Source organism: Xyrauchen texanus, chromosome 31 (genome assembly GCF_025860055.1).
Source record: "Xyrauchen texanus isolate HMW12.3.18 chromosome 31, RBS_HiC_50CHRs, whole genome shotgun sequence".
In the NCBI taxonomy this organism is placed as follows: Eukaryota; Metazoa; Chordata; class Actinopteri; order Cypriniformes; family Catostomidae; genus Xyrauchen; species Xyrauchen texanus.
The window spans coordinates 35964456-35980040 of NC_068306.1; the positions used below are offsets into that span (position 1 = coordinate 35964456).

A 15585-nucleotide genomic window follows, 5' to 3' on the forward strand; every position below is an offset into this window, starting at 1 on the left:
TAAAGTAGTGCGCCTTCTTCCCAGGGTGCCCCACTCCGAGTCGGGACCCTGGTCGATTCCTCCCCAGCCCTCCGGGTCCGCGGTTCAGCGAAGGAACTTGCCGACCCAAGCCACTGCGGGTACCCTGATGGTCACCCTGTACTGGTATAGGGGCTCCACAGGTAAAATAAGAAGGCCTCCTGTTCGGACTCCCCCTGTGTGTAATTCCACGGTTCTGTCCCCTTACGAGCGGACCCCCGTGTCTCCCTTAGGCAGTTACAGCTGCCCCGGTCGCCGTGCTGTAGCAACTCCCCCTTCGAGGCTGGATCTACCACCGCGCCATACTTTCCACACGAGCCCTAAGACGGCTGTGTGACGTGTCTACCACTTTTCCTCCCCAAGAAAAAGGGCAGGTGTGGTCTCCGCAGGGTCTGGGGTAAGACCCCTTCCCTATATGCGTGTAAGGGCCCCGGCCGTGATTGCTCTATGCGAGAAACATAGAGAGAAAAGAGGCCCAGCCAGGCTGGCCCGTTCCCATGTTGGCAAACATCACCTTGTTCCCCTCCCAGGGTAACTAGAAGGATCCAGATGTTCTTATGGGGCATTGGGGAGGGGTACGTGCAGCCAGGTACAGACGATGCGCGGCACTGGATGAAATCCCTGCCCGCCTCTGTATCGGCGGTTCACGTACACGGTTCAGCGCATGGCAAGATTGGAATGGGTCCCCTAGTGTCGCTTCTCCGACACAACGTGGAGAGAGCGACAGAAGGGGAACGTTTGGTTACATATGTAACCTCCGTTCCCCGAGGGAGGGAACAACACGTTGTGTCTTTCCTCCGCCATGTCACTGAACCAAGCCACTGTTGTGGCCGGACCATTTCCGGCTCCTCAGAAAAATCCTGAATGAACTCCCGTATTTGCGCCACTTAAATACCCCTATGTCCGGGGGCGGGACACGCAAATACAGGCTGCCAACTCTCATTGGCCTTTTTTCATAGATCAGAGGTGGATATCGGCGCTCAAGAGAGACCCCTAGTGTCGCTTCTCCGACACAACGTGTCGTTCCCTCCCTCGGGGAACGGAGGTTACATACGTAACCAAACGTTCTAGAACAAAACGTGAAAGTCTCTTCAAGAAATTTATGGTATTCGGTTAAACAGTATATAACATGCACAACATTGTTATCATGGGCATTTCAAAATACCGAAGATAATTCTAGATAACCTTTTAGCCAAATAGTTTAAATTTTCCTGATCACACAGCAGTTTTTCTTCCATCAATGAATCAAGATTTACAACACTACATGTATGCAGCACAAATTATGCATGCACACTCTGATGTAAACAAACCAGCATGGACTAGAAGCATGTCTGAAGAAATGCAGCGGACTCTTTATTCGACTAATAGGGTTAAGTCAGTAGAGTGGAAGTATTTTGGATTCCATAAAAATGCAGAGGAATGATGGGTTCCCTTTCACAGGAACACCTCCAACATGTTTGCTCATCTGAGGGGTACTCATTCTGTTTAATTCAGCAAGTTGTGAACGTTCTGCTCGTTTTTCCAAACTGTTTTTGAAAACATTCTAAGAGACAACTAGCTAAGTGACAACAGAGAAAGTGAACTGTTGTTGCTATTTGTATATAATGTGAAGCTTGCTTTCTATTGGCCAGAGTAGTTCACTAAAACTCTGCTAGCTACGTAGTAATGTCTGCGTCTCTTAGTAACAACTAAAATACAGTTAGAATCAAATAATACTACTGTATAATACTGTAATAAAATGGCAATGTGGCACAGTGATGATTTCAATATTAATTTCAAGTTGGAACGCCATGCAAACTTACATTTCCATACAGTGCGAGTGAACATGTGGTTATTAAATTTGTAGCTAGTGCCTAGCTACAGTTGAAGTCACAAGTTTACATACATCTGTTTTTCACAATTCCTGCCATTTAATCATAGAAAACATTCCCTGTCTTAGGTCAGTTAGGATCACTACTTTATTTTAAGTCAGAATAATAGTAGAGAGAATTATTTATTTCAACTTGTATTTCTTTCATCACATTCCCAGTGGGTCAGAAGTTTACATACACTTTGTTATTATTTGGTAGGATTGCCTTTAAATTGTTTATCTTGGGTCAAACATTTTGGGTGGCCTTTCCATAAGCTTCTCACAATAATTTGCTGGAATTTTGGCCGATTCTTCCAGACAGAACTGGTGTAATGGAGTCAGGTTTGTAGGCCTTCTTGCCACACTTTCCTTCCTCATGATGCCATCTATTTTGTGAAGTGCACCAGTCCCTCCTGCAACAAAGCACCCCCTGCAGCACAGCACCCCCACAACATGATGCTGCCACCCACATACTTCATGGTTGGGATGGATTTCTTCGGCTTGCAAGCCTCACCCTTTTTACGCAAACATAACGATGTTCATTATGGCCAAACAGTTACATTTTTACCAAAAAGTAAGTTCTTTAACACCTTGTGCACTTGTGAACTGTAGTCTGGCTTTTTTATGGTGGTTTTGGTGCAGTGGCTTCTTCTTTGCTGAGCAGCCTTTCAGCTTATTATTGATATAGGACTCATTTTACTGTGAATATAGATACTTGTCTATCTGTCTCCTCCAGCATCTTCACAATGTCCTTTGCTGTTGTTATGGGATTGATTTGCACTTTTTGCACCAAGGTCTTGGCTGATTTCTTTTGATTTTCCCATGATGTCAAGCAAAGAGGCACTGAATTTTAAGGTAGACTTAAAATAAATCCACAGGTACACCTCATTGATTCCAATTAGCCTATCATAAGCTAATTGCCTAAAGGCTTTACATCATTTTCTGGAATTGACCAAGCTGCTTAAAGGCAAAGTTAACTTGGTGAATGTAAACTTCTGACTTACCATAATTGTGATAGTCAATTAAAAGGTGAAACAATCTTTTGTATAGTTTTAATGACTTCAACCTAAGTGTATGTAAACTTCTGACTGCAACTGTATATATTAGAAACTGGCTTGCTATCCAGAAAACAGAAATATGCATACTATTGTTGTAGCCTAGGAGCTGGCTTGATAAAATTAGTCTAGCCTTACTTTAACATTAGCCTCAAGATAAGGTCTGTACTCATCTGTAATGATCAGTAGCACAGTGGCATAATGAATATTTAAATATTAAGCCGTCACTGAAATGTTACATTTGGTTATATATTTATGGCGTTCATGGTAGTTTTTTTTTTTTTTTTTATGTTTGCAGTTCTTTTCAAAGTTCTTCATTATATGTTCATTTAAAGGCCAGTTTGATATTGAAAACTTTTACTTGTTAAGAGAACAACAATAAAGTTATATAATATCTTTCATTAAGTGCAGAGCACCTATTGTTCTACTAACAATTATTATTATTATATTAATATTATATTATTATTATTATTATTATTAGGGCCCAAGTACTGAAAGTGTGGAGGTCCTATTATTCTTCTAAGGATTATTATTATTATACCATACCTTAAATGGGATGTGCTAAATAGCCCCCCCAAACATGCCCATGTTCTAGGTGGCTCCGAAGAAAATTATAAAACAAAAATAATTAAGGGTATTTCAATACCCACAGCTTTCACTTAAATGTATGCTATTTTTGTGTGTAATTATTATTTTTGCTCAGTAATTTCATATACTCCTCCCAGGGATTTCATGTTACAGGCACCAAATATGGACGACATCATGCCAAGACACTGACGATGCTAACTAGCGAAATTATATTTTGATATATCGAATGGTGCTGCCACGGCCGAGCCACAAAATAACATAAAAAAAATGGAATAAGGAAATGTCTCATACCTTCTAAGTGCAGAAAATTCTATATTTTTTTTTTATATAAGCATGCTATATTTTTACATGTAAATCCCCATAGGAAATTCAGTCATGGCTGAACAACTCATCTCTGATATAAGAAAACATACAGTTTACTGAGGGCAATCGATCCCTTAGATTAAGGATCACCCTGAAACTGACCATCACCATAACAAACAAGACTGTGTAATCATTATCACATCAACTTACCGCAACATGCTTTCTAATACCGAAGTTGCAATTTTGTATGAATTTTGCTGAAGTACCCACTTGTTTTAGTGTGCAATGAAACAGAACACAACTATTCTTTTTCACTGTATGGAGTGAAAATAAAGTGTTTTTTTGGAGCGCTTGCTGCTCCTGCATTGATGGGCTCGAGTGACAGAGTGCAACTGTAGGGTTCAGTTGTCAGAAAAATCCATTTAAAAACAAATCTCAGAATAAAATTCTGCATTCGTTAAAACTTTTTGAATTAAAACCAGTGATGTAGTGAGAGGAACGTTGCCCAGTATATCAAAGAAAAAGTAGGGATGCACCAATATTAAATTTTGTGGCCAATACCATTACCAATTTAAACAAAAAACTACAGTATCTGCGATTTTTGCCATTTACCCAATTTTGTCATCAAATTGTTTTGCTCAGGAATTATGCTTTAAATATGTACATAAGCATTTTTTTTTCTTTTAACAATAAATAATTCCAGTTGAACTTGGAGTTGATATGTTGAATACATGAACATTTTTAAAGTTGCTCTATAGGGTTTAGGTCAGGGCTCCTGAAGGGCCATTCTAGGACGTTAATATTATTTTTCGCAAAGTATTCTTCAATAGGTAACTGGTATGCTTTGGATCATAATCATGTTGAAAGAGCCACTTCTGTGTCTTAAATACTGTCATTTCTTCAGAATTTCTCTGTACACTTCAGAGTGCATGATTCCTCACGGACACCAATGTAATAGAAAAAGCCCCAGACTATGACGTTTCCACCTCTGTGCTTTACAGTACCCTTGCAGTAGTGTTGCTGGAATTCTTCCCCTGCCTTTCTCCACACAAATACTCTGCCATCAGATCTGGATGTAGGTTCAATTTGGACTCATCTGATAATAAGACAGTTCTACAAAACTGCGGTTTTCAATGCATGCTTTTTGCCAATGTTATCCTGGCTTTTTATTCTTGAAGCCAATGAATGACTTTCACCACATTACTCTCCCTCTGTACCCATACAAATTGATCCTGTCTGAATCGTCTGCAGACTAAGCTGTATCCGGTAATTCTCAATGATAAGTGAGGCAACCCTTGAAGCTGTTTCTTGCCTGTTTCTCTTGAATTTATTCACAATTACTATACAATCTGCTGGTCTTGGTCTGCCTGCACCCTTTCTGTTCTCATTCACAAGTCCTTCATCTTTGAAAAAAAAAAATGTTAACAGGAAGATTTCATTTTTTTTTTTTGTTTAACTGGCAAGAGCACCTATGAAGCAAATGTGAGATCATCGAAGTTCTAGTGTGGATGAACTGAAACTTGTGGCTAAAACCTGGAAGAAACTTTCACTACAGCTTTCACAGAAACTTGTTGATGCTATTCGTCAAGTTCTGCAAACAAAAGGATTGCAAACTAAAACACTTATTATCTAGAGTCATAATCATACTTATTTGTCTTCATTTTAAACCATATATCAGTTGATTTATACATTTAAACATAACATGCTTTGTTTTGTTAATTGTTCTGCTTGAAGTGCGCTTATGTTATCTTCCTTTACAATAAATGCAAATTGGTTTGATGTTTTGTTCTCAAATGCAAAGGAATTAAAAAAAAATTTAAGTTCAGCTTATGCATCCAAATACTGTATATGCACAGTATGTATGTACTGTATTTGACAGAACAAACAAAACGGCCTTTTAAATTCTATCATGGTGTAATAGATAATGGATCTTCCAAACCACTAGAGGGTGCTGCTTGCTCACACAATGCTGACTGAAGCACTGAAATGTTACACGTTTTTAGGAGTGCCAACCCTTTTCCATTTTTATATGCGGTTTGTGCATTTGAATTCACAGAGGTTTTACAAAGCATGTTGATAATTTAAAATAAACCATAATTTTTTTCATATCTGTGTTTTCGTGCTCATGACCGATATGCTGATGGTTTTAACCCTCTGGGGTCGACGGATGCGCCAGCGCATCCTGCTGGATATTTTCGTCATTACAGCAGAAACAACATAAATACTCCATTTTGGGTATACAGATAAGTGTAAGACATCATTAGAGACTATAAAGGGTCTACTTTTATTTGTGTACTCTCACAATAACAACAAAATCTTGTGCTTTTGTAAAATAAAGAAAATAAAAAGGGTGAGCTTTCAGCAGTCTCTGTGTTCACGAGCATTTATCTGAAACAAGTCACAAAAATTAACTGAAACTCCGCGAATACTTAACACACAAACATGAAACATATGTCTAAAGAAAGCTTAAAATGTCTACTTTTAAATAAAAATATGTTTTTAAGCAACTGAAAAAAGCACAAATGTCAAGGCATGTCAAAACTTCTCAAGGGCCCAAAATACCCTCAGACCCCAGAGGGTTAAATTGGTCAATAACTGGACGATAAATATCAGCAGCCAAAACATTGGTGCATCCCTATGTAAAAGTAAAACTTTGTCACCAGAAATGTACTCAAGTTTAAAAATACCCACCATTAAACCTTCCTTTAAAAGTCTATTTTTTTCCAAAAATGGATTTGTAATGGGATGAATGCAGCACGATACTACCCACCTCTGGAAAAGGATTTATGTTCAATAAACAGACAGTTCCGCCTGATTTTATTAGTCATTTCAGCGTAGGAGTCTGTCTGTCATGCAGTAGCGTCGTGTTCAGTGTGGGCATATAGATTTTCATCACTGAAATAATGTCGTTAGCATCTGGCTAGGACACAGTGTTATACATAAATGTACTGTAACTGAACAGCAGAGCAGACTATACCGAATGGGCAGTTATCTAAGGCATAAAATAAAAATAAGTAAAGTGAAACAATCTGTCTATAAAAAAAAAAAAAAAAAACTGTTGGAAAAATTACTCATGTCCTAAACAACATGCTAAAACTATAGTGTGCTAGTATTAAATCTGTGGAGTGGTTAAAAAAATTAGTTATAATGACTTCAACCTAACTGTATGTAAACTTTTGAATTCAACTGTATACAAGTCATCTCAATTTAAATAATATATAATAACAATAGTAATTAATATCATCGTCGTTTGAGAGTGTAGGGAGACCAACTCAATTGAATAACTAAAAATTGTGATTGCCAAGCAATTTCCTCTGCTATGAGTAACAGCATAGCACATGGACAGCTTTTTGTACGTTTCATAAAAAAAATAAAAAAAATGTATGACTTATGCTAACTAGGAATTTCAGTAACACAAATACAGAACAGAAATTAGAGGAAAATAACCTCATGCTGTCAACTGGATGTCATGCCAAGCAGTGCCTGGAAACAAAAAGGGATCCAACATCCAGTCATTAGGTTTTTTCCCCCATGAAAAAATTGAGTTATTCATACAGAATACTACAGCACAAACATGTTTTACACTAATACAATGTTAGTTACACTGCTTTTGATTTCACAGATTTTTTCATAAGACGGTAATAGGGGAAATGTGCTAAATTTTCATGAAAATAATATGACAAATAACAAAATCTTAATGATCCAACAAATAACCCTAATGTTCTTAACAACAAAGTATAATTTCATGTTTCATTCTTTTGATTTTGGCATAGAATAGGAGCAGGAATTGTTATTAACAGGCTTTATGAGATTCACCCCAGTATCCAAGTATAGATACAAAAAGAAAAATAACGCCACCACCGCCAACAACAATAATAATAATAATTACTATAGTTATTATATATTATTTATAATATATACACAGTATAATTCAGAAGTTTACATACACTTAGGTTAACGTCATTAAAACTCATTTAAACACTCCACAGATTTAATACTAGCACACTATAGTTTTAGCATGTTGTTTAGGACATGAGTAATTTTTCCAATAGTTTTTTTTTTTAAAGACAGATTGTTTTACTTTTAATTGACTATAAATCACAATTCCAGTGGGTCAGAAGTTAACATACACAAAGTTAACTGTGCCTTTAAGCAGCTTGGAAAATTCCAGAAAATTATGTCACTTATAAGATGTGTTCTGAATTGGAGGTGTACTTGTAGATGTATTTTAATGCCTACTGTACCTTCAAACTCAGAGCCTCTTTGCTTGACATCATGGGAAAATGAAAAGAAATCAGCCAAGACCTCAGAAAAGAAATTGTGGACCTCCACATGTCTGGTTCATCCTTGGGAGCAATTTTCAAATGCCTGAAGGTACCACTCATCTGTACAAACAATAGTACACAAGTATAAACACCATGGGACCACGCAGCCATCACACCACTCAGGAAGGAGATGCATCCAGTAGTGAACTTAGTTTGGTGCAAAAAGCGCAAATCAATCCCAAAACAACAGCAAAGGACCTTGTGAAGATGCTGTAGGAAACAGGTATACAAGTATCTACATCCACAGTAAAAACAAGTCCTATATTGATATAATCTGAAAGGCTGCTCAGCAAGGAAGAAGCCACAGCTCCAAAACCACCATAAAAAGCCAGACTACAGTTTGCAAGTGCACATGGTGACAAAGATATTACTTTTTGGAGAAATGTCCTCTGGGCTTATGAAACATAAATTGAACTGTTTTGCCATAATGAACATCATTATGTTTGGAGGAAAAAGAGTGAGGGTTGCAAGCAGAAGAACACCATCCTAATCGTGAAGCATGGGGGTGGCAGCATCATGTTGTGGGGTTGCTTTGCTGCAGGAGGGACTGGTGCTCTTCACAAAAAAGATGGCATCATGAGGAAGGAAAATTATGTGGATATATTGAAGCACTATCTCAAGACATCAGCCAGGAATTTAAAGCTAGTTCACAAATGGGTCTTCCAAATGGACAATGACCCCAAGCATACCTCCAAAGTTTTGACAAACTGGTTTAAGGACAACAAAGTCAAGGTATTGCAGTGGCCATTACAAATCCCTGACCTCAATCCGCTAAAATATTTGCGGGCAGAATTGAAAAATGCATGAGTGAGCAAGGAGGTCTACTAACCTGACACGGTTACACCAGTTCAGTCAGGAAGAATGAGCAAAATTTCCAGCAACTTATTGTGAGCAGCTCGTGTAAGATTACCCAAAACGTTTGACCCAAGTTAAACAATTTAAATTAAGTCATTGCCTAATTTAAGGCAATACTACCAAATACTAACGAAGTGTATATAAACTACTGACAAACTCCTGACACATCGGGCATGGATGCAACAAGATCTCTGAAGGTGTCCTGTGGTATCTGGCACCAAAACAATAGCAGTAGATCCTTTAAGTCCTGCAAGTTGCTAGATGGAACCTCCATTGACTGGAATTGTTGGTCCAGCACATCCCGTAGATGCTCCATCGGATTGAGATCTGGGGAATTTGGAGGCCAAGTCAACACATTGAACTCTATATCATGTTCCTCAAACCATTCCCAAACAATTTTCTGCACTGTGGCAGGGCACATTATCCTGCTGAAAGAGGCCACTGCCATCAGGGAATACTGTTGACATGAAGGGCTGTAAGTGGTCTGCAACAATCTTCAGATAGTTGGTACGTGTCAAAGAAACATCCACGTGAATGCCAGCACCCAGGTTTTCCAAGCAGATCATTGCCCAGAGCAGCAGACTGCCTCTGCCAGCCTGATTCTTCCCATGGTGCATCCTGCTGCCATCTCTTCCCCAGGTAAACGATGCACACACACCTGGCGGTCCACATTATCTAAAAGAAAACTTGATTCATCAGACCAGGCCACCTTCTTCCATTGCTCCATGATCCAGTTCTGACGTTCACGTGCCCATTGTAGGCGCTTTCGGCATTGGACAGGGGTCAACATGGGCACACTGACCAGTCTGTGGCACTGTTTGTTCAAACAACTTTCTATCATGGCCAGCATTCATTTTTTCAGCAATTTCTGTAGTTCTTCTGTGGGATCGGCCAAGACAGGCTATCCTTCGCTCCCCATGCGCCCACCTTGGGAGCCCATGTCCCTGTCACCTGTTCACCATTTGTCCTTCCTTGGACCACTTTTGGTAGGCTCTAGGGATGTAACCGTTTCAAGGTTTCACAAATTTACCTCAGTTTTAAAACGGTTATCATACCATTGAAATCTTCTCATTGACGGTATTGCATGAATATAAAGACATGGATATAAATCCAAATCACTTTAAGACAGAATCTGCAACATTTACACAGCAACATATAAACTTGGCAAGATAAAATAAATCTTTAAATTGCACCGTCCTCATGTTGCATTTGACAGTCACTCAATTTTAAAGGTGGCATGCAGGTGTCACGAGCACAGCGCATCATGAGCACATCAGAAGTCCAGCACGAGTGCATCATACAGGCACGTCCGAGCCTGAACCTTTATTTCCGCCACCACAGAGGTTGAAGTCCACTGTCTGGGATTACTTGGCTATGTAAAAGACCAAAGAAGCACCATCAATGTTGATGGTTACACAGTCTGTAAAGTTTATTGAAATAAAAAAAAAAAAATTATCGGCAGGAAACACTTCAAACCATAAGCACCATCTCCGTGAGCACCATATCACAGAATTTGCAGAAATTAAGTGGAATTACAGTATACAGGATAATAAATTATAGCCCCGTTTCATAAAAACACCAGATGTAGTCAATGTAGTTATACATGATTTGTAATGACTAGGTAGGCTAAAGTTATGTTCATGCTTACTGTAACATTCACAAGTGCAGGAAACGGATTTAAGACCTTGTTCAACATTACAGTGTTCCAACTGTTTGTTAATTTGACAAAGTGCAGCGCAACAGTAGGCCAATGTGTTTGATACTACTAATAATATGTTTTATTTGTAATAGAGTTTACAAAGAACATGGCTTTTGGTGTTCAGGAAATGTTCATGCATGCAAGAAATTGACACTGAAACTGTGGCAGAAAATAGACAGTATTGGACAAAAATGCCAATAAATAAACTGCACATGAATAATATATTTTCAGTAGGTATTGTAGAATTAAACTAAAATCACAAATGGAATACATTACTGAACGCATGCAAATGCATATTTGAATTGTTAATCTGGGCAATAGTCATTACAAATGATTACAATTCAATTTCATAAATCATAAAATAACAATAACAAAATATTTTTTGGCTATAATCATCTGACTACTGTACATATTACAAAAAAATTTGATATTAATGTTTTACCGGTTTGTGATTTTTTCTCTTTTTTTACCTTGTCGGGGTCACTTTAAGTGACAGAAAACATCACAATAAAACAATACAAACATTGCCTTCCTTTTTCAATTTCTTTTAAACAGTCAGACCTCTCATCTAAGCCACAACAAATAAATACAAACAAACAAATATACATTATTCACAAATACATGGTGGATATTTTGAACATGTGTTTTAAATTACATTTGAATTATAACTTCCTACTATTGAGATATAATGGTGCCCAACACCCTCCAGCAATGGGTTTCTGCAACTGTGAAATTAGGTCCTTTTGAGTCTATGGTTCCACCTCTTTGGTGTAGTGAATGTAGAGTATATAGTCCTTGGTCTCGATTGAGTTAAGTGAACACAAGCCAAAGCACAACAGCTAATTGATGTTTAATGGGTGTGTGTTTAAAAAGCCCAAATCACAGTCATCTTATTCAGCCCTTCTCAGAGGACTTCCAGAGAGGCACCGACATGGCAGGCATTGTCCATCGCCACCGCCAGTTTGGAAGGAGAGAATTTCATCAAAGGGTGTATGTTAAGCATACAAAACCACTGGAGCAGTACACCACTGAGGAACAGTATGCTCCCTTTCGCTTTGGGAATCCTGATATTAAGTACACTGCAGAACTTATCAGGCCAAAACTTCAATGCTGAACCTGAAGGAGTCACGCACTGTCTGTGGAAGAACAGATCCTCATTGCTCTGCACTAAGCAACTGGGACTTTCTCCCAAGTTGTTGGTGACAATAGAGGAGTGAACAAATAAACTGTCAGTGATGTGGTGAAATCTGTGTCAAATCGCATTGGTGAGCAAAGTCAATAAATTTGTTTCATTTCCAAAGGATGACCAGATTGCCCCCAGCAAGCACAAGCTTTTTCTTTTAGGAAACATGCCCAATACTATTTGGGTTATTGACTGCACACATGTGCACATACAAGCACCTCATGTGAAGGAGTGAGAGTATGTCAATTGAAAGGGAAGGCACAGCATCAACATCCAACTTGTGGGCAACGCTGACCTCATCATCACAAACTGCATCGTGAGGTGGCCTGGGTCTGTCCATGATGCACGTATCCCAAGGGAGAGTGCTCTATACAGAGAGCTCCAAAACAGCAGACCGGATGGCATAAAATTAGGAGACAGTGCCCATCCACTCCTTCCATGGCTGATGCAGCAAACACACCTGAGCAGGCACGCTTCAACACTGCTCATTGCAAAACAAGATGTACAATTGAGCGCTTAAAGGATTCCTCAAGAGGGGCTTTGCATGCCTTAACTAATTGCGAGTGGAACCACACACAGCATGCAACATAATATTTGCCTGTATTGTCCTGCACAACATTGCTAGAAGGCGCAATGTCCCTCTCTGTGATGAAGATAATGATCCAACTGAGCCTGCTGAATACCCAGACCAACCTCCAGCATTCTCCCAGAGTGAGGAACGGACTGGATGTGCAATAAGGGATGCAATTGTTAAAAACTACTTTTGACTGGTTGATCTCTGATGATTGATTGTAATTAATACTGTGACAAATGACAGTTAAAATTAGATATTTTTCTTTGCTATTGACATATGTTTGGGGTTTATTTATAGGGACAAAATCTTTTATTCTTTTTCACTTTACTGAAAGACTTGATTGGTAGCCCAGTGTATACTTTATCAATATAACGATTAAACTAAGCAAGAGCAAAATAAAAAAATTAAGAAAATCTAATTTTTTGTATATTACATGATACAAATGGTATATTTTCGACCAATTTGAAAGTTTTATTACATTTTGTTGTTGAAATCCATCCTTCTGCTGGGATCAGTATAATCCAGTTTTTTTTTTTTTTATCAAAAGAATCCCAATATTACTAAAGATTTGAACACAAACTGACAATTTGATCCAGATCAAAACCAAGATTGGATTTTCAAGATTTGATCCAATCCGATGGCAATAATCTGATCAGATTACTTTTGAACAACTGGCCCCTGATGTTCAAAATCAAAAGTTAAAGGATTAAAATTACATTTCAAGAATTGGTTATAACAGAAATATTGATCGGCGTTTATCAGAAATAGCCTATTTCATAACCAACTATTCAACTACTTTTAATATTATCAATGCCCCTAAATACCATTATACCGTAATACCATGGTAATTTTTGTGACGGTTATCATACCGAGAAAATGCCATATTGTTACACCCTTAGTAGGTACCAACCATTGCATACCTGGAATACCCCACAAGACCTGCAATTCTGGAGATGCTCTGATCTAGTCGTCTATCCATCATAATTTGGCTCTTGTCAAAGTCACTCAGATCCTTACGCTTTCCCATTTTTCCTGCTTCCAACACATGAAATTCAAGAACTGACTGTTCACTTGTTGCCTAATATATCCCACCCCTTGAAAGGTGCCATTGTAACAATATAATAAACGTTATTCACTTCACCCGTCAGTGGTTTTAATGTTGTGGCTGATCAGTGTAAAAAAAAATATATATATATATATATATATATATATATATATATATATATAGACCAGTTTCTAAAAAGCATCTTTATCTTAGTAAAGTTATTCTGGAAAAAGTATTCAACTGCTATCCATACTTATTTGTAACATGGTAATTAAAATACACAAAATATACAGTGATATTAGTTGGCTACTGTGTTGGACTGAAACAAAATAAATAAATCCTACAGGCTGCCAGAAAGCAGACCCAAGGCCTGTGGAGTGGGTTTAGGGGGTGTTCAGGACTTTAAGAGTGTGATGAACCAGACAAGAGACCTTGAACAACATGGAGCTATTATAGAAGATCAACACAGTACTTAGATCAGTTACTGCACGTCACCACTGCATTCCTATGCTGGATGACAATCACTTTCAAAAGTTTAAACACACAAATATCTATATATTCAGTATATGATATATTCATTAAATCTAATAATCTATTTTTAAATGATATACAAGTATATTCATAAATATTATATTTAGGATAAACATATTTTTTTTACTGTTAGGTTTCAAGGCCCTCAAGGAGTCAAACTAAAGTCTTTGTTGTGCTTGTGCAGATGTGAACACATCTGGAATGACACAATAATTTAAGGCTGATGGCATAAAACGTATTGCTGTTAAAAGGAATATACACGTTCAATAATGCATATGTTCAATACTCATCTAAAGCTCAACATAAAAGAGAAACAAACAAGCAAACAAATGTAAAATAAAAAATAAAAAAAAACACTTTTGGTGTGTGTTGTACTGATGTGTAACTTGATCCTCCTCTAGACTGATCGCATCTCCAAGCCTCTTTGTTCAGACAAACCAGCGAAACAAACACAACATGCACCACTAAACACTGTCAGTAGAGGAAAAACACTCAGAAAAGTTCATTTAAGACCCCTGAAGGTGTCATTCCTGGTAAACTTACATAATGTTTGTTGGGGTTTCTTCTCTTTTGCACGTCTTGAACAGTTACGTCTTGTACGGTACGCCGTGGCATGTTGCAATAATCTCTGATTAAAAACAGATACAAAATACCGTTCAGACCCACAGCAGCAAATCTGACCAACTTTTCAGCGTTCGGTTCCTGTCATTCGCCTCTGTTTGTCTATTCGTTTCTGCTGGTTTATAGTCCACGTCTGATTTCCTTCAGTCTGGACCGAGTGAACTCCCAGCCTATCCCAGCTCACCGATTCTAATTGAATTAAAACCCAGCGAGATCTCACAACCCTACTATGGGACTGGATCCACTAATGAATATTAATTAAGTACCGTGACGTGCACCCAGAGGGTCTAAATGGTTGGCTGAAAGGTAGACGTTTGTTAGTAGGCGCCAGTCAGCTGACGAATTCATTATTCCAAGGATTGTCTTATGAATATAAACTAGCCTACTTAACTGGAAGGTCATCGGCAACGTCAGCATGACTACATTATTAATGAGCTAAACCTTCGCCATAGCAGGATTCGTACTTTTGCTTATCCGAGACCTTCCCTGTTGGACCCATGAAAAGGGAAGAGCACTTCCGTTTCTTCTGACAAATGCCATCTTCAATGTTTGTTTACAGAAAGCGAAAAGCACAAATATTTTTCACATACAAAACCCCGAGCTGTCTGCTATAACATAATATTTCAATCTTGTATGGCTTCCACATTTTTATGTATACATATTCATTAACCATGCATATTGTTTTTAATCCACATATAAAACAGTTACCATGACGACATTTATAGACATTTCTCTTCAGGGCACCTAACTGGTTTATGTAATTCAATTATTATGAGAGAGCTGCTGTCTTTGTTGTGTAAGGAAGATGTTCGTCAGCCAATAAATATAGTTTACAAAAGGACGAATGAAGCTTCAGTGCTGTCATGACAGTCGGTCACTTTGTGTTCTGTATTGTGGAGAACAAAACCATTACCAATAGCACTGCAATTGAACACGTAG

At 38.2% G+C, this 15585-nt stretch overlaps 1 protein-coding gene across 5 annotated transcripts in view; it reads right to left on the minus strand.

The window, feature by feature from the left end:
• Positions 1–14912, minus strand: part of LOC127625382 (SH3 and PX domain-containing protein 2B-like) — a 77559-nt gene extending 62647 nt beyond the window's left edge. For 2 of the 5 annotated variants that reach the window (XM_052100646.1, XM_052100643.1), the window contains exon 1: positions 14569–14909. In XM_052100646.1, the coding sequence (XP_051956606.1) occupies positions 14569–14640 (72 nt within the window). In that variant the 5' untranslated portion in view covers positions 14641–14909. Of the gene's footprint in view, positions 1–14568 lie in introns of all 5 variants that reach the window. The other 3 variants (XM_052100644.1, XM_052100648.1, XM_052100647.1) reach the window with 3 other exon arrangements.
• Positions 14913–15585: the final 673 nt, after the last annotated feature.